The sequence below is a fragment of the Onychomys torridus genome, chromosome 10 (assembly GCF_903995425.1).
Source record: "Onychomys torridus chromosome 10, mOncTor1.1, whole genome shotgun sequence".
Lineage (NCBI taxonomy): Eukaryota > Metazoa > Chordata > Mammalia > Rodentia > Cricetidae > Onychomys > Onychomys torridus.
In genome coordinates, this window is record NC_050452.1 from 28,106,675 (window position 1) to 28,133,942 (window position 27,268).

At 49.5% G+C, this 27,268-nt stretch overlaps 2 protein-coding genes across 3 annotated transcripts; one reads left to right on the forward strand and one right to left on the reverse strand.

Moving 5' to 3' along the window:
- Positions 1–224: 224 nt before the first annotated feature.
- LOC118591858 (negative elongation factor A-like) lies at positions 225–20,550 on the reverse strand. The gene is made up of 13 exons (XM_036200322.1): positions 20,205–20,550; positions 19,952–19,997; positions 19,140–19,272; positions 9,402–9,573; positions 7,572–7,733; positions 5,072–5,161; positions 3,907–4,037; positions 3,751–3,820; positions 3,233–3,321; positions 2,412–2,523; positions 1,308–1,579; positions 1,066–1,165; positions 225–967 (listed from the first exon to the last, which is right to left on the reverse strand). The coding sequence occupies exons 1-13, from the start codon at positions 20,548–20,550 to the stop codon at positions 783–785; spliced, it is 1,908 nt and encodes a 635-aa protein (XP_036056215.1). The 3' UTR covers positions 225–782.
- On the forward strand, positions 20,541–22,017 carry C10H4orf48 (chromosome 10 C4orf48 homolog). 2 transcript variants are annotated; one of them, XM_036200196.1, is made up of 4 exons: positions 20,541–20,740; positions 20,860–21,012; positions 21,189–21,277; positions 21,904–22,017. In XM_036200196.1, exons 1-4 carry the CDS (start codon positions 20,593–20,595, stop codon positions 21,967–21,969), a joined length of 456 nt encoding a protein of 151 aa, XP_036056089.1. In that variant the 5' UTR covers positions 20,541–20,592; the 3' UTR covers positions 21,970–22,017. The 2 variants fall into 2 exon arrangements, with proteins under 2 accessions (XP_036056089.1, XP_036056090.1); XM_036200197.1 differs by having other exon boundaries at positions 20,541–20,665.
- The last annotated feature ends 5,251 nt before the right edge of the window (positions 22,018–27,268 follow it).

Here is a 27,268-nt window from a genome sequence, read left to right on the forward strand (position 1 = left end):
CCCAGTGCTGTAGCTGTGGCCTTGACTTTCCCGGTTGCTGCCTGTGACTGTGCCTCACTCTGCAGAGTGAACACCCCAAGGTTGCCATGGACATTACCTACCTGTTTTCAGGTAGTCTGGTTATCTCCCAGCCCTGCCTCTTCTCCCCTGGGGTCCTGACAATTGTACAGGGAGGGTTTGGTCCCAGAGTAGGGAGTCAAGCTAGCTTGAAGCAGCTCTGTGGGCTTTCTGTAGAAAAACTAAACTTTAATGCTCATATCATTTTACAATGAAAATAGGTACCCAGAGACAGGTTTGAAATGTTTACAACTGCACAAAAAACATACAAATCCCTGGCAGGCAGTGGCACTGAGACTGGTCATAGCCCCCTCACAGCCTAGCCTGCCAGGTGTCACCTTTGGTCCCCTCGGCCTCATGAGGGAGGGCATGAACAAGCAAAGAAAGTCATCTCAGCTAGTGCAGGTTTGTACAAGAAAAAATAAAGGTAAAAGTCTTAACAGGCACTAAAATGAACTTTTTTGGTTTCGCATTAGAATATTAATACTGAATCTAAAAAAAAAAAAGTATCTTAATCACACAAAAACTAACCCATTATAATAATTAAAAAAAAGAAGTCTACATCCCCCAGAGAAATAATCTAAAACTTAAAACAGCCTGTGGCCCAGCAGCCTGTGCATGGCAGGTGCTGGGTGGAGTACATCCTTGGGCATTTGCTCGGGTCACATAGCATAGCCAGCAAAACTTGTCTTCGGGCCTGATGAGGTCAGTAGCAGAGATGGCACTTAGGACACATTGGTCATGGGCTTGTACTTCTTGAAGCGCGTCCACTGGCCCGTGGCGTAGTTCATCTCGAACACTGTGTCCACTAGCATGGTGGTACTGCCCTGGCCGTCTGCCTTGGGCAGATCCTCTGTGTGCTCGCTGAGCTTGATCTGGATCACATCCCCCTGCTCCGGGCATGGGTTCTCTGTAGGGAGCAGGGGCTGCTGGGCAGGTGCCTGGGGCCAAGGAACCCACCCCCCACCCCATGGGGGGCACCCCCCAGGCCTAGTAGCACAGACGCACCTCGAGAGCCAGCCATGAAGCCCAGGATGAGGGCCTTCTCTGGCCGAGTGACCTTGTTTGCTGTCTTGAACATCTCTCGGGCAGCAAACATCTGTTCTCTCTGTAAAGAGAGGACGGGGCTGCTGGGGCCACTTGCCTCCACCCACTGGCCCTGCCAGGCTCATCCCAAAACACCCCCAGCTGCAAACAGGCAAAGCTATGCCATCCACCTAACGGTCATGAAACCTGCCAAGGGTACCTACCGTGAGGGAAAGGTTCTTCTTGGGTTGCTGCTGAACAGGGGCAGGTGCCTGGGTCTGTGGGGCCACCATGGCCACTGGGGGTGTCTGAGCAGTGGGAGTGGCAGCCGGGGGAGTAGTAGGTGTCAGAGGTGAGGTAGGTGCTGCAGGTGCTGGCGTAGCTGGGCTCAGGCCACTGTTATACATAGGCACCCTTTGTTTAAACTGAGCTGGTAGTGTAGGGCTTGGGGCACTGGGCTCCTCAGGTGGTCGGCTGGCTTCCCGGGAAGGAGGCGCTGCAGGCAAAGCAGGTTTACTAAGGAGAGCTGTCCAGGAAAAGGAGTACACCCCTAATCTACTCATCCTACACTGCTCTCCAGGCTGCCTGCCCCAGACACCATTTTCTGTAGGAGCAGCATGCTCAGCTCCATCTTCTAGGTCATGACAGCAATTGTGTCCTATACCTGCCTGCCCTGTCTTGCTCCCATCACTGCTGACTAGAAGCCCTTGCAGGCCTGCACAGCCAGGGACAAGAGCCCGGTGCACTACTACCCAGCAGGGCAGAACCTATATCCTCAGGCATTTCTAGATCCACAGATTTCAGTTATCCAGGACTGGCTAGCTCCTGGTCTATGACAAGTTTCCCATAACCTGGATGCTGGTGACAAGGCGCTGGAAAGCAGCTTCCCCAAACCTAGCACCCTCTTTGCCTCAGCAGGGCTGCTTAACTGACCCTCGACCCACTAACCAATAGACAGAGCTGAGCCCAATGGAACCAACCCCCTCAAATGACTGGCTAACCCAAGCGTATGTCTGACCCTGAAGGAACGATCCCTCTGTAGTATCCTTCATCTGGGAAGAGACAATCCTCAGCTCCCAACCAGAGAACAGGGTGCCAAAATGGCAGTCCTGGCAGCCACTTGTTCACTCAAATCAGGACTTCTGGCTTATTCCTTAGCCAGGAGTTCCCTCCACGCTGCCTGGGATCCAGAGATAATGAGGCAGCGCTGTAAAGCTGAGCAGCACCAAGTAAGCAAGGTGTAAACGCTTAGGCTCAATCCAGCTAACCCCAGGGCAAGTCCTTGTGTGAGCTGAGGGAATACTGGCTTGGCTACTGAGGCTACTCACCTGGGGGTGTCTCAGAGCTGGGGATATAAGATGAGGCCGGTACCACACTGGGGGTAGAGGGCAGGTAACTTGTGGAGGGAAGTGCTGGCTCGCTATTCAAAGACCCAAGTTTCTGGAAGACAGAGGCTAGGATCACTTCAGGCAGAGGTCAGGGTTTCAGTACACCTCCCTGGGTTATCTGGACAACGTCCATCAGCCCCTGCCCATCAATGGAGCAAGACGGCAGGTACACACATCCCCAGGACACAGGCTCCTGGCTTCAGTGATGCTAGACTCCAAACTTAAGCCATGGCCACCACCCCATGGTCCCAAACTGATACCTGGAAAAAGGTCAGCAATCAAGGAGCTCAGAGACAGATCACACCATGCACAGGGCCACACTCTGCCCCCACACATGTAAACTCTGCACCTATGTCTCTGAAAACCTATTTCTATTTCCACAGCCAGCCTCTGAGGAAGAGCTGCTCTGGCTGACTCAACCTTCAACCTACATGCAAGACCTGATCTTCAGGGCTTAAACAAGAACCATACCCACTGGACAGAGAGGAAAGTGAGGTACAGAGGCATGGAGACACTCCAGGCAGTAACCCCAGTATAAAGCAGGTATTCGTTCCAAACCCGAGGTTGATGCCCAAGTCAGGCTCTGCTACTCACATACATTTACATCCATACACATCTGTACACACACTTTTACAGAACACATCTTAGGGCCTATCAATCAGGACAAGACGGTGCACATTATTTGGGCTGTGTCAGGCTGGAAACAGTTGAAAGTGGTATGTAACATGCATGCCCATGGCTGTACTGCATGGAAGTCCTACCTGTGTGGACACCAGGCCAGCAGCATAGTCAGGGGTGGCATTTTCAACAACTGTCTCTTCCTTGGTAGGCTTTTCCACCACTTCTGTGTCTGTCAATAAAGAGAGTTGGTTAGTGTCTCTCTGACCCTGCTCCAATTAAGAGGTTACAAGTGTCCTCCGAGTGGGTCAAATGCAAAGCAGCATTGTGTCTCCAGGTCTCTGGGCAAAGAATAAATGATTCCTTGGGCCAGGCATTATAACCTGTAATCCTAACACTTGGAAAGCTACAAGCCTGAGGCCATCTTGGACTGCAGTGTAAGACCAGGTCTCAAAAGCCACTCTGTCCCCCCCTCATCACCCCAAAAAAAAGATTCCGGGGGAAAGTCCCATTACCATTGTGTTAAGATAAAGCTCTCAGAAATACTGGACCTGGCAAGAAACCCCAAAGCACCTAGACACCCACAGGCAGAGCCAAGCACAAGCACGCTAGGCCGCAGGGCCTTCAACTTCCCTCCAGACTTGAGATGCTCTATACACACCCAAAGTCTTCCTCCTCCTCTTTGCCTCTCGGCCAGCACCAACCGTATTCAGCTCAGAAATATCCAGCAGCTGGCAAAATAAACACATTCCATATTTAACTATAGAGCAAAGAATCAAGGCTTGGTCTTGGCAGGACATGAGAAGGGATATCCCACCTTCACACCCCTTTCTTTCTGCAATGGTGTCCTTGAAGGTGGTATTGGGGTCCGGTTCCCGGAGGGGCTGAAGACACTGGGCTTGGTGGGACTTCTGAAGGGGGCTTGCTTCGGGATGCCTTTGAGAGGGGCTACAGAAAAGATTGATGTCAGTGACAACAGCAGCTTCGAGCACAGGGTGGGCAGAGCAAGGATGCCTCTGCTTCAGGGAGCCCCACACAAGTTAGTCTCTCCTATCACATTTTGCCTTTGTACATTTGTCCTGTGCTAAAAAGAACTCGGCGCTGGGTGGGGCAGTGGTGGCTCATGCCTTTAATCCCAACACTCAGGTGGGCAGGTGGATCTCTAAATTCAAGGCCAGCCTGGTTCCCAGAGCGAGTTCCAGGACAGTCAGGACTACGCAGAGAAACCCTGTCTCGAAAACACAAAACAACAAAACCAAACTCTGTGCTGGAGCAAAGGCTCAGTGGTTACAGGCATTGGAGATTCTTCAATACCCAGCCCCATTGTTAGTTACAGTCCCAGGGAAGCTGATGCCCTCTTCTGGCCACATGTGCACAGACATATACCCACACAAAACACCCATACACATACAGTAATACAGTAATAACAAAACACAAAAAACCAACACAAAAGCCCACTCAGACTGTTGGGGCCAGTGTCTCTGCAGGGACGGGACGCTGGTTCACACCCACAAACCTAACAACATCCCTGAAGGTCTGTTGGGAAGACCCAGGCTTGATTCTCTGGATGTGCATGACTCCTATCCTTTCTGCGGAGGCTGGAGTAATGGAAGATGACTGTTGTCTAAGACACTGGAGACCTCCAAACCTTGTAGGACAAGAACTGTCCAGATACCGAACTCTGACCAGGAGAGTGAGCCACACCAACTGACAGTCTTGCTAAGAACAAAGGCTCACATTATCTCCAGCTGTGTGACCTGCACTGACTTCCCCTTTCCTTACATGTCTCCTAGTGCTGGAGGACCACCCACTGAAGGAACCGTCCCCACTTCGTCTTGTCCTCAGTCGTATCTCCTAGCTGCAGCACCAGTGGGTCTCAGCTGTCAGGACTAACGTCTGAGTGGTTTCTCTGGTGAGGAAAAGGCACACCACCCGCAAGGCAAGCAAGAACAGCACTGGCCTGACAGCAGGCACAGTCTTACTTGTAGTGTCCATCTTGCGGAGCAGCCCCCGGCCCTTGGCATGGAATGGCACCCCGGCACTTCTCTTCAGCTGCTGGGCTGTCTCGGTGGCTGTGTGAGAGAGGTAACAGGCTTAAGGGTCTCTTAGATCACAGGGCTGCTCAGCCCATAAAGTAACCTCAACAAAAGTGACTCAAAAACTACCCAAGGGGACTTCTTTGATAACCCAGCAGGAATGAGGCCAGGAAGGCCACTGACCTTATAGCCAATACTTCCTCAAAAAAGAAAGAAAGGAAAAGGAGGGACCGTTCCTGGGAATTTATTTTATGAATCATTGCCTGTATAATCTAACATTAAGCTAAGAAGTAGTAAAAATTTTTTGCTACTTTGTAATTGTCAGAGCTTCTGAGAAGTCTATTTTTCCCTGGGCAGTGGTGGCACATCCTTAATCCCAGGGCTCAGGTGGCAGAGGCAGGCAGATCTGAGTCTGAGGCCAGCCTGGTGCACAGACCAAGTTCCAAGACAGCCAGGGCGACACAGATAAGCCCTGTCTCTTCATCACTGTTCCCAGGGCGGCCAGACACTGACAGAAGTGAATTACAGCATGGGGAGGCTCTGATTTCCCTGGCGGGAAAGACAGAGGTGGCCAACTACCTACTCCGTGGCTTCTGGGTTGCCCAGCCTCATCCTGGGGGCCTGCTTCTAGGTATTTCTGAGAACATGATGATTAGGCAACAGTTAAAGTTCAACTTAATCTCCACTACATCTCCTCCAAAAGGGGGAGCTCAATCCACTGCTGCCTTCTCTTCGCCCTGGTAACCAAAGCTTGTCTTGGAACAGATCCTGAGGCAGCACCTAGATGGACAGAGCCTGAAATGAGCACGTGGCTAAGTCTCTCCCCTCGCATGGTCCCCGACTCGATGCCTGTCTTCACCAGTGGACTCTCAGACCTCCGCCCGACTTTGCTCCATTCCCCCAGGGACTCTTTTGGTCATGGAAGGACTAACACCGAGGTAGTATTGCAGAAGTTTCTCTCTTCTTGTGTCCTTCAACAGAAAACATTAAATTTCCCTATAAACTGCATTGGCTTTCTAAAGTGATGACCTAAGCCAAGAAAATACCACGGTGGGCACTGATGGGGCATTTAAGAGGGCACTGATGGGGCATTTAAGAGATAGCAGCAAGACAAGAGTCTTCCGTGAGCACAGAGTGAATGCCAACTATGAGAAAGAGCTGAATGTTAAAGAGAAAGAGATGACTGAAGCCACAATAAAGCAGTACCAAGTAATAAACCCACCATGTGTTGTAAGCCCATGTGTCTAAGCCTCCCCCGTCACTAAGTTGCTTGACACAGTTCAAATACAGTCAAGACTTTCTGTGTTTGGAAATTTCCACGTAAGTGGCTCCAGAATCATCACAAGTCACCTGTTGCGCCCCAGGGACCCTGGAGCCTGAGAGGGGCTGATATCTCACAGGTCCCCGCAGCTGTCTTTATAACAGGCTCAGGCCAAGACTCCCCCGAGTCATACAGACATAGGAGAAAGAGCAGATTTTCCTGAAGGCTCCTCAGGAAGGCTGGAGGATTAGCCCGAGTGCACTGGCAGTACTGCCGACTCCCACAGCAGGGCTGGGGCAGCTCTGCAGAGACCTTTCAGAGTAGCTCGGTCGGCCTGCACCACACAGCTACCAGGCAGTACAAACCCCATTCCGCTGACACACCCGGCTCCAGGCTCTTCTTAGAGTCCTCAAAACAGTATTTTCTGGGCTCGCGACAGACCTGTGATCCCAGCACTCAGGAGGCTGAGGCAGGAGAAGGGTGAATTCAAGCCAGCCTAGGCTACACAGACTGTTTTCCAAACTCAAAACAAAAAAGCAGCATCATTTACAAATATTAGTAAATATTATGTTAACTGCATAGCCAAATAACAGTTTATGACCCAGGCAGTGGTGGCACACACCTTTAGTGGTGCACACAGAGAAACCCTTCTTGAAAATTAAAAAAAAAAAAAAAAAAAAAAAAAAAGAAAGAAAGAAAGAAAGAAAGAAAGGATACAAAGGTCTGTGCTGCCTAGGCTGGTCTTAAGCTTATCTGGGCTCAAGTGATCTTTCTGCCTCAGTATCTCAAGAAGCTGCAACCCAGGTACACAGTACACCTGACTTCTTAAGACCCATGCTTTAATGTTATTTGGCTAAGGGACACTTTCTCCAGCAAGGTAGTGCCTTCCATACAAACTGTCATAAGAATGCTCTGGGAAAGCATTTAATAAAATCATCCAACATCTTCTCTGAGAGAGACCAAATGTGGCTCAAGACCAAGGTCAGGACATAAGCAACACCCTCGCACCCCACCTTGGCCGGCACAGATTCCACTTTGTGAGATTACAGGAACCACGCTTGAAAACCCTAAGGTCTCTAAACAGCAGATCCGACACAGAGCAGACAAGCTATGTCTAATTTTAAAGTAAACACATCAGCAACACCACAGAGCAAAGAGCAGGACTGTTGTAACTCAGACACTCACACTTCTGCAGCAGCTCCGCCCTCAGAGTGGCGCTCTTGGGTTTCCGCTTCAGCTGAAAATGCTTCACCGGTGGGGTGAGGGGTCCAGCAAGGGTGGTCAGGGCATTCTTGTTCAGGTACTGGCACTCCAGTGGCAGCATGGCAGATGCCTCGCACTCGCCCACTGTGGAGAACCAGAGTGTCACAGGAAGTCAGAGCCCTTGCAGCAGGGAGCTCAGGCTGTGACCCTCACAGCTCACCTGCAGATGTGCAGATGGCTCCATGTAGGCTTCATTATTTACCAGCATGGCATCTTTGGCTTTGGTTCCCACCCCCTGTGGACACCACCACTCCAGTTCTAACATCCCTAGAATCCAAGATCATCCAAGTGGGTCAGGACCAAAGGTCAGGCCTGCCACCTAGAGGAAGGCTCATCAGACTCCCCAGGGACTTCTTAAAGATAAGAAACACGAGAAGAGAAGACAAGGATTCCTCAGTTATGTTAGCTGCAAGCCACGGACCACGGGGTACAGGGAGCACAGCACACTTGATACAGCAGCATGGAGACCAGTCTCCTGCATCCTAACTACACGGCAGCCTCAACACCACGAAAGGCCTCTCCCTCTGGCTACAGAGTCCTGGTGCCTGGTCACCACAGACACTACTCAATTGCTGTCTTATAAAACTATCCACGTGTGCTTTCTGACTCAGTGTGGTCCCCAAGAAGTCAGAGCCTGAAAAACCCCAAGGAGCTCCCCCAATCAGCTACATGAGTGAGGGAAGCAGACTCCTAAGAAGTCAGCTGCCTCATCTTCCTGCTCTCAGGAGAATCAGCCACTCCAGGAAGGGAGGTGACCAGAGCAGGCCAGTGCTCCAGTCTGCAACTACAAATTAACAAAACACCAAAAAGTACTAGGGCCTCCCAAGCAGCCATTTAGAAGGACGTATCCTCAAGCCTCCATTTCCCGAAGAGGGAGAGAGCGTCGCAGGCACGGACGTTCCCACTGTGGCAGATCCAAAACCACACCAACTGTTTGCCTCTCAGATTCTAGCGACTTACTGGTTGGTTCTTAGTTATGAGTCTACATTTGTTATTTAGGACAGGATATATATGTTTGAGGATCTGAAGACATAACCTGCAGGTGTTCATCCTCATGGAGCTTATGGGGAGAGACAGCAGTGGCAAGGAAACATGGCCGAGTCATACAATTCCCGACATAGCACTTGCATGGGGAAGACTGAAGCATGTGAGAACGGAGAGCGAAGCATACTACACTCACAGTGTGATACGGATAACCAGTTTCTAAAATGAGGCCCCTTCCTCCAACTGTAAAATAAAGACAGGCTACGTACTGTGGTGGTATTGTGTTCCCTGAAATATTGTGTGTTCCCCGAAATAAACTTATCTGGGGTCAGAGAACAGGATGGCCACAACATTAAACATGAGGATAGACAGTGGTGTAGCAGACGCGTTTAATCCTAGCATCCCAGAGACAGAAATACCTGAGTTCAAGGCCACATTAGAAACAGCCAGGCATGGTGACACACCTTTAATCCCAGAAATCCAACCTTTAATCCCAGGGAGTGATGGCAGAAAGTAGAAAGATATATAAGACGTGAGGACCAGAAACTAGAAGCATTTGGCTGGTTCAGCATTTAGGCTTTGGAGCAGCAGTTCAGCTCTGAGCCATTGGGATGAGGACACAGAAGCTTGCAGTCTGAAGACACAAGACCAGCTGAGGAACTGGCGAGGTGAGGCTTGTTCTGCTTCTCTGATCTTCCAGCATTCACCCCAATAACTGGCTCAGGTTTGATTTTATTAAGACATTTTAAGATTCATGCTACAACATACCTTTTTCTCTAAGTTCTCCTAAGATGTCTTGAACATTGGGGTTCTGCTCCTCGAGGTCTAGATTCAGTGAGCCCATGTCAGGAAAGGATTTCAGAATGTCAGCAACCATGAGGACCCAGGGATCTGAGTCCAGGGTAGCCAGTTGGATAATATCCATCAGCGCGCCCTTCATCTGCCAAGACAGAAGAAGATGCCAATTACATGCTACCAGCCCTGTTTTGTCCTCCTGGAACAGTGGCAGCTTCAAATGCCCCCTGCCACGGATCTACCCATTTCCACACTGCAGCCTCTGGGTGGCCTGTGGCAGTAACCACTGTGAAACCTGTTGTGGAATATGACTTTAACTGTGTAAAGATGTATTACTTTTGTTTATCCTGCATTTGTTTAATTATGTAAAGATGTGTTGCTTCTCACCTTGCCTGCCTAAGGAAACTGATTGGTCTAATAAAAAGCTGAATGGCCAAGAACTAGACAGTAGAGGTGTAGGTGGGCTAGCAGGCAGCCAGAACAAGTAGGAGGGATCTAGGCTCAGGAGATGATGAGAAAAGAGAAGAGAACAAGGGAGAAAGAGAGGGAGGTACCAGCCATACGTGGAGGAAACAGTGAAAGTGAGACATATAGAAGGGAAGAAAGGTAAAAAGCCCCAAGGCAAAGCACAGACAAAGAGAAACAGGCTAAGTTATAAGACCTAGTGGGACAAGCATAAGGTAAGGCCAAGCATTCATAAAAGAAGTCTCTTTGCCAGGCGGTGGTGGTGCACACCTTTAATCCCAGCACTGGAGAGAGAGGGGCAGGTGGATCTCTGTGAGTTCGAGGCCAGCCTGGTCTACAGAGTGAGTTCCAGGAAAGGCTCTAAACTCTGTCTCAGAAAAACAAAAACAAAAACAACAACAAAAAGTCTCTGTGTCATGATTTAGGAGCTGGCTGGCGGCCCAAAAGAAAGCCTGTTATATTTGTCATTCCAACATGGGGCCCAAATTTCCACATAGGGCCTGAGAAAACTGAATAAATAAATAAATAAAAACAAAAGAGAGAGAAGAGGATATGGCTCCTTTAAGAGGCTCTGCAGAACCAGCACACTAAGTAGAAACCACAAGCTAGTAGAAACACCTGCCACAGTGCGGGACACCAACATCCCAGAGCTGGGATGAATGAATGCTTAAAAGTTAAACTCAGTCCAGCTCCCAACAGAGGCCAGGTTGCAGTCTTAAGGCTGGCTGTAATAATGAACACAAGGAAGGGGCAGAGCCAGCCACCAGAGCAACACAGCAGCAGCTTAGCAGTTTAAGGTCTGGCTCACATGGTCAGAAAAGGCTAGAGACACTCAGTAAAGACAGGTCCAGAAGGTTTTTTTAAGAGGGAAAAAACTCTAAACAGGTTACAGTGTGTTTAAAATTTTGCATAGGCTGAAGAAAGAAAAGAAAATAGGGGCTGGAGAGATGGCTCAGAGGTTAAGAGCACTGACTGCTCTTCCAGAGGTTCTGAGTTCAATTCCCAGCAACCACATGGTGGCTCACAACCATCTGTAATAAGGTCTGGTGCCCTCTTCTGATCATACATGCTGTATACATAATAAATAAATCATTAAAAAAAGAAAGAAAGAAAGAAAGAAAGAAAGAAAAGAAAAGAAAAGAAAATGGGTATAGTCGGGCAGTGGTGGCACATGCCTTTAATCCCAGCACTCGGGAGGCAGAACCAGGGTGGATATGTGAGTTTGATGTCAGCCTGGTCTACAGAGCAAGATCTAGGACAGGCACCAAAACTACACAGAGAAACCCTGTCTCGGAAGAAAAAAAAAAACAAAGAAAGAAAGACAAAAGAAAATGGGTATAGACAGTCATAGGAAAAACTAAAATTTAAAATTAATAAAGTCCTTAAAGAGAGATTAAAGTAATATAAAGGGAAAAAGTCACATAAAGATGGGAAATACACAGGGAGTCAGGATTCTGAGATGATGTGCTGCTTTGAATTTTCTGAATGTTGATGAGCGAACAATAGATGCTGAGAGGGACTGTTGAATTAATCCAGCCTAGATACTTTAGGGATACCTTAACTTTAAAATGGAATTCAGAAAATGCATTGCACTGGGGGAGAGGTTATGCTTTTGTTTCCATTAAGAAACAAAAGGCAGGCCTGGAGAGATGGCTCAGAGGTTAAGAGCACCAATTGCTCTTCCACAGGTCCTCAGTTCAATTCCCAGCACCCACATGGTGGCTCACAATCATCTATAATGAGATCTGGTGCCCTCTTCTGTATACATAATAAATAAGTAAATCTTTAAAAGAAAAGAAAAGAACCAAAATGCTGTGGATTCCTTCAAGGTTAACAGATCAGGTTTGGTCAGGGGAGATCTCCTGAAAATCTTGGCTACAGACAAAAAATAAACAAAAGGTAGATGACAGGTGACATATACTGATCCCTCAGCTGGGAAGAGTTCTGAGACTGGGACAGCAAAGGTTATAACTACTTTTCCTAGGACTTGACCATTATCTTAATTTTCTCAGGGTCCCTTAAAGATGGCATCATCCTCAGACAACAGGAAGCAGTCAAGAGAACACAACACCCACATTTGTAGGAGTTGGGGTGGTGGTTTTGGTCATTCAGTAGGTTATGGATGCTTGTCATCGTTTAGGGGGAGATAGAAGAATATAGGATAAAAAGACATCTATTAACCTCAAATATTTTACATTAGTATGGATTTTGGTATATTGATACAAATTTAAAATTATGGGATACTGCATATATGTTTCTACTCTTGTTTGGGGGTATTGTGCTTATGCAGCTCATTGAAAAATATAATATATAATTAAGAAATGCAGGTTAGTAGTCATCTATAGTAATCAAACTTATAGTCATGTTAGCTATGTTTTCAAGGTCAAACATACATGTCAGATGAGATACATGATCTTCAAATGCTTCAGAGACCTACAGAATATGGCATTAAAGATGTTTAATAAACCTAAGGCTTTTCATGACAGCAAGACATATCTGTTCTTGGCAGCATCACTTTACTTCAAAAAAGGATGATGGGCATTGAAGAAACTCCATATGGAGTTTGCTTTCACTGTGGCAAAGCTAGCCATTTGGGCAGAAACTGCCCTAGCCTCAACTGCTGACAACGGGCTGTACACACTGGACATGCAGGACACACAGGAAAGTGACTGCTGAACTTTGCCAAAACAAGGCAGGACAGTCCTTCAAAATTCCTGCTTCACAGAAAAGCCTGCCAGATATTCTAGGCCTGTAGGCTGAAGAAGATGGATGTGCCCCAACATTGCAAAGGAACCTTAGGTGGCTGTCCAGGCAGCCAGATGTTTTCTGTTGTTTCTATAGTTTGGGAAGTAGCTTGCTGTTGTGGAATATTATTCTAACTATGTAAAGATGTGTTACATTTGTTTATGCTGCATTTGTTTAATTATGTAACGATGTGCTGCATTTGTTTTACCTTGCCTGCCTAAGACACCTGATTGGTCTAATGAAAAGCTGAATGGCCAATAGGTAGGCAGGAGAGGGCTAGGCAGGGCTGTCAGGCAGAGAATAAATAGGAGAAATCTAGATTCAGGAAGAACAGAGAGAACAAAGGAGAGAGAGACACACCAGAGGCCAACTAGTCAGGCAGCCAGCAGTCAGCCAGATACAGAGGAAGCAGGAAAAGTAGAACATACAGAATCAAAGAAAAGTAAAAAGCCCTGAGGCAAAACAGAGATAAAGAGAAACAGGTTAAATTAAGTCATAAGAGCTAGCCTAAGCTAAGGCCAAGTTTTCATAAGTCTCCGTGTCCTGATTTGGGAGCTGGTTGGTGGTCCAAGAAAGCCTGCTCCTAAGTACCATCCTATTCAGGAGCAGCACTTCCCATTTCCTCAAGGCCTTTAAATTCACTCAAGCACCACTATGTCGGTTCCTATGATCTCTGTGATCATTGCATCCTTACACAAGGTATCTTACTTCCCAACCTCACAGTAAGGTGTTAGCAGCTCCACCTAATTCTGCATCCCTCACTGAACAACTGAAACAGACCACTGAAAGACCTTTCTCTTTGATGAAATTGGTTGAAAACTGTGGTTTACTTAGCGTCTACAGAATGAATAAGGCTGTACAGAGTCTGAGAATTACATACATATTCACGTATATAAACACTATACAGAGAGACATTTATACACCTCTGTGCTGGTTAGATTTGTCAACATGACACAACTGGAGTCCTCTGGGAAGAGGGACTCTCAGTTGAGAACATGTTTGCACCAGACTGGTCCATGGCGAGTCCATGGGGGGCACTATTACTTCTTTTCTTTCTTTTTCTTTTGAGATAGGATCTCACCATATAACTCATGACCTGGAACTCACTAATGTAGACCAGGCTAGCCTCAAATTCTCAGAGTCTGCTTGCCTCTGCCTCCAGAGTGCTAATATTATAGGCATGTGCCACCACAGACTTATTTTCTTTCCTTCTGTTTTGAGACAGGGTCTCTATGTAGCTCTGGTTGTACTAGAACTCACTATGTTAGACCAGGCTGGCCTTGAAAGTCACAGAAATCCCATTTGCCTCCCGAATGCTAAGATTAAAGGTGTGAGCCACCACACCTGGCTATTTTCTTGATTGAAGACTGATGTGATAGAACACAGCCCACTGTTGAGGGTGTTTGCCCGCAGGCTATAATGGTAATAGTAGAAAAGCAGTGTGAAGCCACTGGAGAGGCTAGCCTGGTCTACAGAGTGAATTGCAGGTCAGCCCAGGGCTACAAAGAAACCCTGTCTGGAAACAAAACAAAACAAAGTAAACCTTTCGGAATGAGGCACAGGGAGCAAGCTAGTAAGCATTGTTGCGCCACACCTCTGCCTCCTGTTCTAGGATTTCCCTCGCATAAGGGACTCTAAGCTAAGCTGAAGCAAGCTTTCCTCTCCAAGTCACTTTTAGTGATGTGTTTTATTACAGAAACAGAAAGCAGACTAAGATAGAAATCAGTATAGATGTGGGGTATTGCAATGAAGTGACAGACAGACCATGTTGTTTGGGGAGGATTGTTGGCACACAACCTGGAGGCTTTGGATGGAAAAACCATTCAGGTGCTTAGAGCTTAGTGAACTGTTATATGGGAGCTTGGAAGACGGGAATGTTTAAAACCAGTGCAGATAATGGAGGCCTGGTGTATGAACTTTCAGAGAGAAGCAAAGACTCTATCTATCCAGTCTGCTCCTGTGATATTTTGAATTGAGAAATCTGTGGTTTCTGGTCAGTAAGAGCTGACCAGAATCAGCTGTGATTAAAAAGAAACATCAATCACTGAGGCAAAACCTTTTGGGAAATTTCCTTCAGGTGAGCACACACAGCTGTAGTCCAGAGGGTGGAAAAAGCTGCATCTCAAGCTGGCAGCTGAACTTGGTAATGTGTGAGTCTCCTGGGAAGGACTGAGGTTGGAGTCCCTGCAGAAAGGCAAGACACCATTGTCAAAGGTGCAGCCTGTGGAGACCCCGGCTTATTGTAGATGCTAGTACCACGGGACGGCCACCAAGGGCGGCTGAAACTGTGGAGGGGAGCTAGCTTGAGCCTATGAGCTTACGAAACAAGCTCTATGTGCTGTGGATGGCAGAATCAGAGAGATGGAGCCCAGAAGCTCAAGAGAAAGTCCATTATACTTTGAGACACTGGATTTTTACAGAGAGCTTCGATTTTTAAAGTGATGAAACTTTTTTAAAAAAGATTTATTTATTTATTATATATACAGTGTTCTGCATGCCAGAAGAAGGCACCAGATCTCATTACAGATGGTTATGAGCCACCATGTAGTGGACCTCTGGAAGAACAGCCAGTGCTTTTAATCTCTGAGCCATCTCTCCAGCCCCTAAGTGATGAAATTTTAAAAAGACCATAGGACTTGCCCGGTGGTGGTGACACACACCTTTAATCCCAGCACCTGGGAGGTAGAGGCAGGCAGATCTTTGTGAGTTTGAGGCCCAGCCTGGCCTACGGAGTGAATTCCAGGACAGCCAGGGCTATACAGAGAAACCCTGACTCGAAAAGCAAAAAATAAAATAAAATAAATAAATAAAAGAAAAGGAAAAAAGATAGGGACTTAAACAGTTGAACTGTATTTTATATTTTGATATTAACATGACTTTAGGGATAAACAACAACTGGAGACATTATGTTTTAACAGTGATGTTTTAATGTGTTTGTATGTCAAGATGACTAGGAGTCAGCTGTGCTGGTTAGTGCTCCATACCACTGACTTATAGGCAAGTCTGCTGGGACAACTTCCACTTTTATTTATTTATTTTTATTTATTTTTTTTTTTTTGAGGCTGTCTCACTTGGATGGCTTGGAACTCAAGAGGTCCGCCTACTTCTGCCTCCTGAGTGCTCACATTAAAGGCGTGTGCCACCACAATAGACTCATTTTCTTGACTTGTGATTGATTTCGAAGGACTCAGCCACGTGTGGGTGGTGCTACTCCAAGCAGGTGGTCCTGTGGTTTGTAAGAAAGGCTGAACAAGCCAGTAAGCAGCACTCCTCCAGGGCCTCTGTTTCAGTTCCTGCTTTTAGGTTCCTGCCTTGAGTTCCTGCCCCGACTTCCTCCAGGACAGACTGTATAAACTCAAGCTGAAATAAGCTAGTCCCTAAGTTGTTTTTGGTTATGGTATCTTATCACGGCAACAGAAACCAAACTAAGACAACACTATAGTAGTTATTTTCTATTGGTGTGATAAACATCGTGACCACGGCAATTTATAGAACAAGGAATTTAGGGTTCCAGTATGAAAGCCACCATGGCAGGGAGGTGTGGCAACAAGCAGCAAACTCATGGCTGGAGCAGAGCTGAGGGTTCACATCTTCACCACAACGATGAAGCAAAGAACGAACTTGAAATGATCAGTCTGAAAGCTCACCCCACTCCCGTAATATACTTCCTCTAGGAAGGCCACACCTCCTAAGCCTCCTAAAACAGTGCTACTAACTGGGAGCCAAGTATTCAAATCCCAGAGCCTTTGGGGGACATCCTCATTCAAATCACCCAACACTCACACCAAGAGAAAAGACAACTAAGCTAGCATTAATGTGAGATTAAAAACTGTTACAAGGCCAAACACAGTGTGCATTTCTTTAATCCCAGCACTGGAGGCAGAGAAAGATGGAACTCTGTGAGTTCCAGGCCAGTCAGGGCTGCATAGTGAGAGATTCTTATTAAAAACAAACAAACAGCTGTGCGGTGGTGGTGGCGCATGCCTTTAATCTCCAGCACTTAGGAGGCAGAGCCAGGTGGATCTCTGTGAGTTCCAGGTCAGCCTGGTCTACAGAGTGAGTTCCAGTTACACAGAGAAACCTTGTCTCGAAAAACCAAGAAAAAACAAGGAAATGACTGCTCCTAGGTATGGTGAAGAAGGTTTATTATAGATAAAAGGGAGAGCACAGCCAGAGGCAGATACATCTGGAGGAGTCTGAGTGGACATGGCCAGACTGAGCTGGACCATGTTGGGAGAGAGAGAGAGAAAGAGGAACCATGGACTGAGTTATGGCCTGGGCCAAGGAACTGGTATAGCCAAAATGCCTCCGTTATTGATGGACCAGAGGAGGGGAGGGGAGGGAAGCCTAGTGGGCTGGAGAGTTCAAGGTAGGGGCCAGGATATGTCAGACATACCCCAAAACAAGTAAAGACTGAGGGATGCTGGGAGAACCTGGAGGCCAGGTCCGGTTTGATATGTTAAATAGGCAACTCAGCCATTTGTCCTGGGCTTAAGATATAACACATGGCTGGAGACCCACAGTCTTCTCTGGAGGTACACTGGAGTGGGGTTGTGGACTGCCACCTATTTCTTCTATTTGTCCAGAATATTAATTAGCCACTGTCTCTGTCCCTTCACTGCCTGTCCCCAGCACATCTGCTGGATGTTTTTTTTTTTTTCTTTTTTCCATGACAAGGTTTCTCTGTACAGCCCTGGCTGTCCTGGAATGTAGTCAGGCTTTTCTTTGGGCCACCAGCTCACAAAAAATGATATGGAGACTTATTCTTATAAAAGCTCAGTCTATAGCTTAGGCTTGTCCCTCTAGGTCTTATAACTTAAATGAACCCGTTTCTATTCATTTACATGATGCCACGTGACTTGTGGCTTTTACCTCTCCCCCTGCATTCAGCTCAAGACTCCTCCTTTCTTCTTCCCAGAGCTCTCTGTCCCCAGAAGTCTCACCTAACCACTTCTTGCTTAGCTAATGGCCATTCAGTCATTATGTTTCCCCTGCTTTGGCCCCAATATCACTAGGACACGCCTCTGGGCCTGTCAGTGTGGGCAGAAAGAGACTGCATTTATCATTATGTCCCTAGTTCCATTTTTCCATTTGGTGCAGGGGGTGACAATGGAGACATCAGACTCCTGGGATTTGCCACAGAGTTTTTTGTTTTTTTTTTTTTTTTGTTGTTGTTGTTGTTTTGTTTTTTAAGCTGAGGATCGAACCCAGGGCCTTTCACTTGCTAGGCAAGCTCTCAACCACTGAGCTAAATCCCCAACCCCCACAGAGGTTTTTAGGCCCAGTCCCCACCTCAGCTCTCATTTCCCTTCCCCTGCCCTGCGGGGTGCCAGCTGCCAATGCACGATCCCGTCCCCCACCCTACCCCTTTTAGCCTCAACCTGAAAAATTTTTTTTGAGACAGGTGTTCACTATGAAGCCCTGACCTAGATCTTTCTATGCCAAATTTTCAGGCCGGCCTGAAATTAATAGAAATCTGCCTGTCTCTGCCCCCTAAGTGCTAGAATTAAAGTTATATACCACCAACCCCCCAGCAAATCTTTTTTTTTTTAAGTTTTTAAATTGTGTTTAGATTTATTTTATGTATTTGGGTGTTCTGCCTGCATGTATGTTTATATTCTTTTTGTTTGTTTGTTTTGCTTTTGCTTTGTTTTTGTTTTTTTCCCCGGATAGGGTTTCTCTGTGTAATTTTGGTGTCTGTCCTGAATCTTACTCTGTAGACCAGGCTGGCCTCGAACTCGCAGAGATCCACCTGACTCTGCCTCCTGAGTGCTGGGATTAAAGGCATACGCCACCACTGCCTGGCTTGCATGTATGTTTGTAAACCATGTGCGTGGTTGGTACCCACAGAGGCCAGAAGACATCAGATCCCCTAGGACTAGAGTCACTGATGGTTATGAGCCACCATGTGGGTGCTGGGAACTGAACTTGGGTCCTTTGGAAGAGCAACAAGTGCTCCTAACCACTGAGCCATCTCTCCAGCCCCCAATTCCTGCTGAATCTTGAAGCTAGGTAGTCCCCACAGACATATCAGATCCTTTCCGAAAAAGCTGATCCAGAGAGGTTGTGGGACAAGATCCTGAGACAGAGCTGGGGCAAGGGTGGTGGTGTGTGTGTGTGTGTGTGTGTGTATGCATGTGCGCGGGCACCCAAACTGTATGTTCAAAGTAAAGGGTTACAGTCCCTGACAGACCAAAACCAAAACGTATATTCTTTCCCCCTTCCATTTTCCTTCCCTCCCTCCCTTCTGGTATGGGGGATTGAACCTAGGGCTCACACATGGCATTGAGCTATATGCCCAGCTGGCAAAATGCTTTTTAAAAAACTTAACCTAACCTGTAGATTAACAATATAACCTCCAAAGCTCCCAACTGGCACATAAATATCAAGAACTCAAAATCCAAAGATTATGTCTCACATCTAAGCTAAATCTAATTGTGTCCCAACTCACTCTATATTGACTTGTCCTAAGTGGCTGTCCTTAGAGGAACTTGGCCACACAGCCAGCCCCGAGGAACTTCCTCCTGGAGGAGACTGCTGACTGGGCTGCTGAGCACCATGCAGGGGGAAGTCACTGTTCTTCAAGTCCAGGTGTACCAGGGATGGGACGTGGCTGCTCTGCTCACCCCAGCCTCTAGAGAAAGTGGGGCCAGCGTCAAAACTGGGGGTAAAGAAAGGATCGTTGGTTGCTGGCCTCAAGGAGGGCAGATGAAGTGGGGGTGCAGTGGGCAGGGTGAGGACAGAGAGGAGTTGGAGAGAGAGAGAAGAGAGAGAGAGAGAGAGAGAGAGAGAGAGAGAGAGAGGGAGAAAGAAGAGAGGAGCAGATGGGTTTGTGTGAGCTGAAGATTCCTGAAGACATTGCCTCATTTAACTGTTCTAGAAGGCTGCAACACTCATGCAGCCCGGTGGTTGACTGTGGAGACCAAGGGCCAAAGTGATCTCGTGCTGGACTTAAGTCCTTTAATAGTTACCCTAACTTGTCTGTCTGACTTGGCAACCCGGTGACTAACATATATCTCAGAATGTATCACCTATGTCCCCCAACTATAAAACTAGAGACTCCAGATAACATTTGAAATGTATAGAGGTGATCCCGCCCGCCAGATGCAGCACCAATTTCTCTGGCATCTGCATTCCCAGCCTTGGTCACTCACCTGGCTTAGAATAAACTAGTCTTTCCTTTAAGAGCACAGTTCCTTCCTGTCATCAGTGACCTTTGGGGCCACTTTTGAGTGGTTTGAATATAAATCTCAGCGGGTTTTCTGAAGAGAGAGTGTGTGGTGTGCTTGGGTGGGAAGGAGCAAATGGCTCACCTGGACCCTCCAGCGTGGCTCATGGTCATTGAGGTCAGCTTAGAGCCTGGAATAAAACATAGTGGAAGGGTTTTCACCCCACCACAGTGCTCACTTGGGCCAATCCCGCAAGATGCAAGCCTAACCCAGAGCCTTGCTTTCCGAGGGAAGGCGAGCTCCTCTCCATGACACCTTGATGGGGCAGGACACTGCAGTGACAAACCAGTGTGGTGTGGCGCCCCAGGCTCTCTCCTGACTGCAGGCTCGCCCGCACCTATCGCGAGGTTCCAAAGCTTCAGCCAGGACATTCCCTCAGCCTGGACTCGCTGTTCCCGGCCGGCCTGGGACAGTATCCCACGCTGGTCTCCCACACGCGTGGGTCCCAGAGAGCGGGCAATCAAATTCGGCAGCGGCCAGCAACTGATCACCGTGGAGAAACAGCACCCAGGCCGCAGGTGCTGGCCGAGCGCTGAAGTGCGCGGCCAGAATGGGGGGGTCGCGGCAGATGCCCCCAGCCCGGCTTCTGTGTCCTCCGCTGCGCTCCTGCGCGGGTGCGCTAACAAGCCTCGCTCAGTGTAGGAGCAGCCAGCGCCAGGCGCGCGCGGCCGCGGTGTTTCCATGACGACGACGTCGGGGGATCCGGGTGGGGTCGGCCTGGGCGCATGCGCGCGCGTGCGGGTCGCGGTGCGTCTTCCCGTGTCGCCCGCGCTGCTGGTCGCGGTTCCGTGAACCGCGGTAAGGGTCGGGTGGGGTCCGCGAGGCCCGGGGAAGGCTGGGTCCGAGCTAAGCAGACCCGAGTTCGCGGGACGCGTGAGTGGGGTTGGGCTGTGGGTCGCGAGCCGGGGGTGGGCGGGGCCGGCGTCATTGCCAGGGGACCAGCTCGGGTCCAGCCTGGTGCGCAGCGTCACTGACCGCTCTGCTCGCTGCAGGGCGGCCCCGGGCTCCCTCCTCGGCCATGGCCCCCGCGTCCAGGTCCTTGCTGTCGCCGCCGACTTTGCTGCTGCTGCTGCTGTTGCTGCTGAGCTTGGCGCTGCGGGGCGCCCGCGCCGAGCCCGCCGCCGGGAGCGCTGTCCCCGCGCAGAGTAGGTGCCCGAGGAGGGGGCGTGCGGGAGGCGTCTTTGTTTCCTGTGCGGTCACTTCTTGGGTGGGAACTGGAGGGCTGGAGACAGGGACTGGGTCGCCTCTGGGCGCTCGGCTGGGGCCTGGCTGAGGCTTGGTGTGTCCACCCTCACGTGATGCTGACCCCCGGTCCCCGCAGGCCGTCCGTGTGTGGACTGCCACGCGTTTGAATTCATGCAGCGCGCCCTTCAGGACCTACGGAAAACGGCCTACAGCCTGGACGCGCGGGTGAGTACACAAGGTCAAGGAGGTCTGGCTTTGGTTTGTAAGCATCCCAAGACCTAGACACTCTTAAGATCTGGGACCAGATCTCATCGAAAACGCCCTCCTGCCCAGCGAGCTCTATCCTCCGCCAAGGCCTCAGGGCACTTTGTCCTGTGACTTGTGGTAGATAGTGTACTACAGGGATGTGTAGTACTAAACTAGGATCCCTCGTGAGAGATGAGCCCAGAGAAGAAAGGAGAAACTGAGGCTGGGCATAGAGGTTATGGTGTGTGCGGACCGGAAAGCTGGGTAGGACTAGACCCAGCCCTTTTGGGATAGTCAGGAGGACACTCCCAACACTGGTGTCTCTCCCGACTCCCCAGGGAAGTCTCTACTCTTGTGGATTGTGGAATGGGAGTGCATGATGGAGGAGCTTTGAGTGATGGGTGTGAGTTGAAAGATGTCTGGAGTGGGGATGGGTGTAAGGAGGGCCCTCAGCAATGGAAACTGCTCTGGAGGGAGTGAATGGAGAGATAAGACACCTAAGGGACAAGGAGAGCAGGCCCAGCAGGGTTCCTGGGTGAAAGTGAAGAAGCCAGGAAGGCCTGGGAAGAACTCTGTCCCATCCTCATGCTCTGGTTCCTTTGCAGACGGAGACCCTTCTGCTGCAGGCTGAGCGCCGGGCTCTGTGTGCCTGCTGGCCAGCTGGACGCTGAAGATCCTTGGCCAGCGATGTTCCCTGTCAATAAATGCCTGCTAGCACACCTGTGTCACGTGTCCCTGCTCTGGCCATCAGAGCCACCCATGTTGCCCTGTCATAACCCTCTCTGGGTCTTGGTTCCTCTGTCACAGGGGGTAGGGTACTGTTTGACACTGCTTCACCCGTGCTGAGGTATACTTGCCTGCCCATCCAAACACTTGGCCCTCACAGACACCGACACTGCAGTTTTTAGTCTTCTCAGACCTGTCCCAACCGGCTAGCCCTTGTTTGGAGGCCAGGGGATCTTGATAATGGCCTTCCCACTTCTGAGTTCTCCAAGGCCTCTCTCCACAGGGGTGGGCATGGATCTGTGGAAGCTGAGCTCTGGGATCCTAACCTGGGGCTTCTGGAGAAGGGAGCAGCAGTGGGCAACAGGCAGTGGGTAAATGTCCTTTCCAGGAAGGGGCAGCTGGGATGGTTCCATCTGCAGACCCAAGCTTGGCCCCTGGGTACCAAGGACTTCTGGATGGAGTTAGTGGCCCCTCTTACATCTGCACATGTGCACTAAATGCCTAGCAGGTAGTCCTCAGGCAAAGGGAGGGTAGGTCTCTACTTTTATTGGAAACCTGGTGCAAGTGAAGTCAAAGCTTCTTTTCTTTCTCTTTTCAAGGTAGGGCATGCACTCACACTGTTGCATCGCACTGTTGCAAACACCTCCAGGAGCACAGCAGAGCTGAGGTTGAGTGACAGCCTCGCTCTAGGCACAACACTGTCTGATCTGGGGTATTGTTTTCTTGATTAGCACCATGCCCCACAAAGAGCTAAGCCCCACCCCACCATGTGCTGAGATGACCACAGTCCAGGTGTGCTGCACTAACCAGGTTTCCGGGTTCTCCCTGAGCAAAGGAATAGTTATACACTCCTGTGCCATTGGATGGTCTCAACTGGTCATCCCTAGTTGCAGGAGAGACCAGAAGTGTAACCTTGTTCTAGGGGTAGGTTGCCAGATTTAGCAAGTCAAATACAGAAACACTTTTTAGTACCCTTTATACAATGCTTGTGGGATGTACTTATACTAAAAGTATTGTTTACTCTAACTAAATTCAAAATTAACTGCCCTGTACTTTATGGATGCTTTTAGCCCTTGATACAAATAGTCAAGAAACTATGGTGTAGGGTCCTCTGGGGACGTGCTTATGGAAGGAAGCAGGGGTACCAGCCAGGAAGGTAGGATGGAGCGGTCTGGAGGTTGGTAGTCATGTTCCAACCCATCCTGCAGGAGTCAGGGGCTGCAGGTGCTGGAGCAGGAAGAGGAGAGGCAGGTTGGCAGGTGAGCTTTGTGGTGTCTTTAAAACTGTGTGTATATGCACGCACATGTGTGTACACAGAGGACAGTTAGGGAGATCGTTGTCTCCTTCCACTGTGGGTTCCAGCGATTGAACTTGGTTTGCTAGGCTTGCTTGGCAGGGACTTTACCCGATGAGGTCTCTCTGACTTTACGAGGTTTTGAGCCAGCAGAATCTAGGTCTGTGTGAACAGGTGCTTGTGGTTGCTAGTGACACTAGCTGACTCTGGAAGATAGTATGGGCCCTTGGGGAGATGGCTGCACCCACCATGGATGGGGAACAGCTGGACAGTGGCAGGAGAAATGGTTGGATTCCAGATGTATTTGAAAACAGAAGTGGGGTGTAGTGACACACGCCTTTAGTCCTGGCACTCAGGAGGGAGAGGCAGGCAGATCTCTGAGTTCAAGGCCAGCTTGGTCTACAGAATGAATTCTAGAACAGCTAGGGCTATGTAGAGAGACCCTGTCTCAAAACAACAACAACAACAAAAAACACAAACAAACAAACAAAAAGAGAATGAAAAACAGCCAGGAAGCTTTGGGGATGGGGCAGGTCATTGCAGCTGGACAAGCACCAGAGGAAGAGGGATGGACCAGTTATACTGCTGAGTTCTCTGTGCCTGAGTGTGGACAGGAGGGGCTGAGAAGTCTTAGATGAGGGGCCTCAGGGGAGAAGGAGCAGCCACGAAGCACGAAGAAAGCTGAAGCATGTTCTGGGTGGTGTGAGGGCTCTAGGGAGAAGAAAGGGGATGAGTTCCACACTGCTGAGGTTAAGCAAACACCAAGACTACCAACAGGTTTGGCCTCATTGGCCACTGGTGATCTTGATCAAAGATAGTCAAACTGGGTAAACTTGACTTGGGTTTCTGGGAAGGAGCAGAGGTGGAGTGTTCCACAGCACAGACTCCTGGGAAGTTAGACTTTTGTAAGGTCAGTGGCCTTTGCATTGTCCCAGAGCCCTGGTACAGCTCTCCTGTTTGTCATCGGCTCAGAATGACATTCAGAATGGCTAAGTGTAGCTCAGCATATGGCCAAGCACACGGCATGCATTTTCTTTACGATGCCTTTCGTTTTCCTGGATTTTGAGTTGGACTGACTCTTTTTGCCCAGCACCGAGCCCACACCTCCTGTCTGCCCAGATTCCTGTTTCTGTTCCCAGACAGTTGTACATTCCCACACTGACTGCCCTTTAGGGAGCAGAGGGAGTCCTGAGTGAATGAAGTGCTGAGTGGATGTGAGTGTGAGTGTTTATAATGGTTGATGGACGTGTGCAAAAACCAGCAGCTGCAGCTTCTTCCTTCCGCCTCCTCGTAGTCTGGGACTTACGACCTGCAGACACCTCTTACAGAGACCATCACCCTCCTGTGCTGTAGCTAACACACACACCGAGGTTCCAGGTTCCAGGGGAAGTCACAGAGGACCACCTCCTGACCCCAGCTTTACTGTGCGCACCTGTGTAACTGTTGCTACCCCTAGCTGGGGTTCTGGGCCCCAAGCCCCCAGTTACAGCGCTGTCTACCTTTCACTCCGGGCAGAGCCACCCTCTTCTAGGTTTCATGTCCTTTACCCTTTGTGGTCTGTGTAGGAAGGTGTTCAGGAAGGAAACTGAGTCAGTCAGTCTGAAAATAATTTTTGTTGACACATTCCATTTGTAGCCCTCCCTCCTCAAAGGCTTTGCATGCACTCTTTGGTCGCTTCACTGTGACCTGCTTCACAATTCAGCCCTTAGCATCCTTCCTTCCTTCCTTTTTTTTTTTTTTTTTTTTTTTTTTTTGAGGCAGGGTCTCCTGTAGCTCTGGCTGGCCACCTACTTGCTTGGTAGTTAAGGATTTAGTCTTGAACTCTTAATCTTTCTGTCTCCACCACCTCTCAAGAGCTGGGAGCCACCATGCCTGTCTCTGGCTCCTTTTTTTTTTTTTCCTTTTGGTAGAGTTGGCTCCTAATGGGTGCTAGGTTATTTTTCTTTTCTTTCTTTTGCTTGTTTTTTTTTTTTTTTTTTTTTTCTGAGACAGGGTTTCTCTGTGTATTCCTGGCTGTCCTGGAACTTGCTCTGTGGACCAGGCTGGCCTCGAACTCACAGAGATCTGCCTGGCTCTGCCTCCTGAATGCTGGGATAAAGGCGTGTGCTATCATGCCCTGATTTGTTTTTCTCTTTATTAGCATATTCCCTCACCCAAGTCCATGGCTGAGTGTGATTGAATGGGTCAGGCCCAACACAGGGTGGGGCCTCTCAGTCTGTGTTTAGAGGAGTAGTGGGGTAGGTAGACATGGCTTCGGAGTGTGTCCACTTTGCAGCTGGGGTAATGCCATGTGCCTGCCGCAGGTGGCTCCCCAGAGGTGTCGCTCTGGGGTGGCCTTTCTAAGAGGGCAGACCCTGAGGTTGTCTGGGGGTCTTTTTGCACTCAGAGTGCTGGGCAGGTTGAGTCTGGGACTCCAAGACTTCTAAACTGGAGATATTATTGCGGAATTTCCATTTTGGTGACATCTGTTAGTGGCATGCTGGGCTTGGTTTTCTTCCCTGTTTGGGGGTTCTTCTACTTTCTTAAGGTTCCTGTTCCCCCCTCCCCCCCCCCCCCCCCCCCCCCCCCCCGTTCCACACCCACCCCGGTCCTCAGCGGCTTATACCCTTCAGGGGCCAACCCCGGGCCATTTTTATCTTGGCTGTGTATCTTCCCAGCGCCTTCTCCTTTTCTCTGCATTTTTAGCTCTAGGCTCATCCTCCCCCATAGACCCTGAGGCAGCCATGCCAGGCAAGGATAAGTCTTCTGTCCCCAACATCATTAGAAGACACACCCTAGGTGAAGGAACATTCAGCTGCAGGGCGCCAGGAAGCCAATTTGCGTCTCCAGAGTCCTGAAGATCCAGGCAGCGGAGTGTGAAGGCCTGTGTGGGGAGTTCAAGAGAGGTCTTCATCAGAAAGGACCTTGATGCCACCGGGGAATGACCTAAGGGATACCAGTAGAGGGCGCCCCACGACAGGGAGGAGGAACCAGGCTAAGCAGGGCCCCTGGCCGCCCTGTTGTCTGCGCAACCCAGTCTTTGGGTCTCCAAGCCCTTCTAACTGGCTGTGCCTAGATTCCAGTCCTAACCCCACTACACGTCCAGACGGTTCTGATGTGTTTTAGCTGGCCACATCCAGGCCTCCACCAGGGCCACGGGGGGGGGGGGGCACATGGTTACAGGAGGATTGGGGCACTGAAGGGCGTAGTCAGGCCGACAAGGGGGAAGGGACCTCTGCAGAACGGGGAGGGCCCATCAAGGTCGCGCTGATCTGAGCCTTGGCCCCTGGGCTCTGGCGATGTCTCCTGACAACGAAGGAGAAGCTCGGCTCGGGGTGTAGGGTGAAGCCCCTATAGACTACTTTGTTACCTCTAAAGCTTCAGGGTCCCGTGACCCTCAAGCCTAGGGTCCTGAGTCAGACCTACTTGGCTTCACCTGATGTCTCCTCTGCGCCCAGCCTCTCCTTCTCCCAGGCCCCTGCCTGAACGCCCTCACAGGCAGGCACAGTTCCTGCACACCATCAGGACCCAGAAGAGGACAATGTGGCTGGTCAGGGGTCTCAGCCTGTTCAGGTACTATCAGTGAGTTCCTTTGAACTTTCTAGAGATTTAGCTTCAGTGTTCTGGAAGGTCACAGCCGGGACCCAGATATGCCTCCGTGTTTTGAAAATCCACTGAGGGAAATCCTCCTTCGCTTGGCCCTCTCCTCCCCAAAATCAATGCGCTGAGGAACCTGGGTGTTGGATTCTTCACACCCTACTCCCAGGCTCCATATGCAGGCCAGGCCCCTCCAGCCTCTAGGTGACCTTAGCCTCTCTGCTGGCTCGAACTCTGGTGCTGCACGACGCAGTCTGAGGGTTCTCAGGCCCGAAGACGGTCAGGGTCTCCAGGAGCATGTGGGCGAACTCGGCTCTGGGGGTTGCCCATCCCTGTGACCCAGGAAAGAGAATATACCACTACGCGTCCCCTGG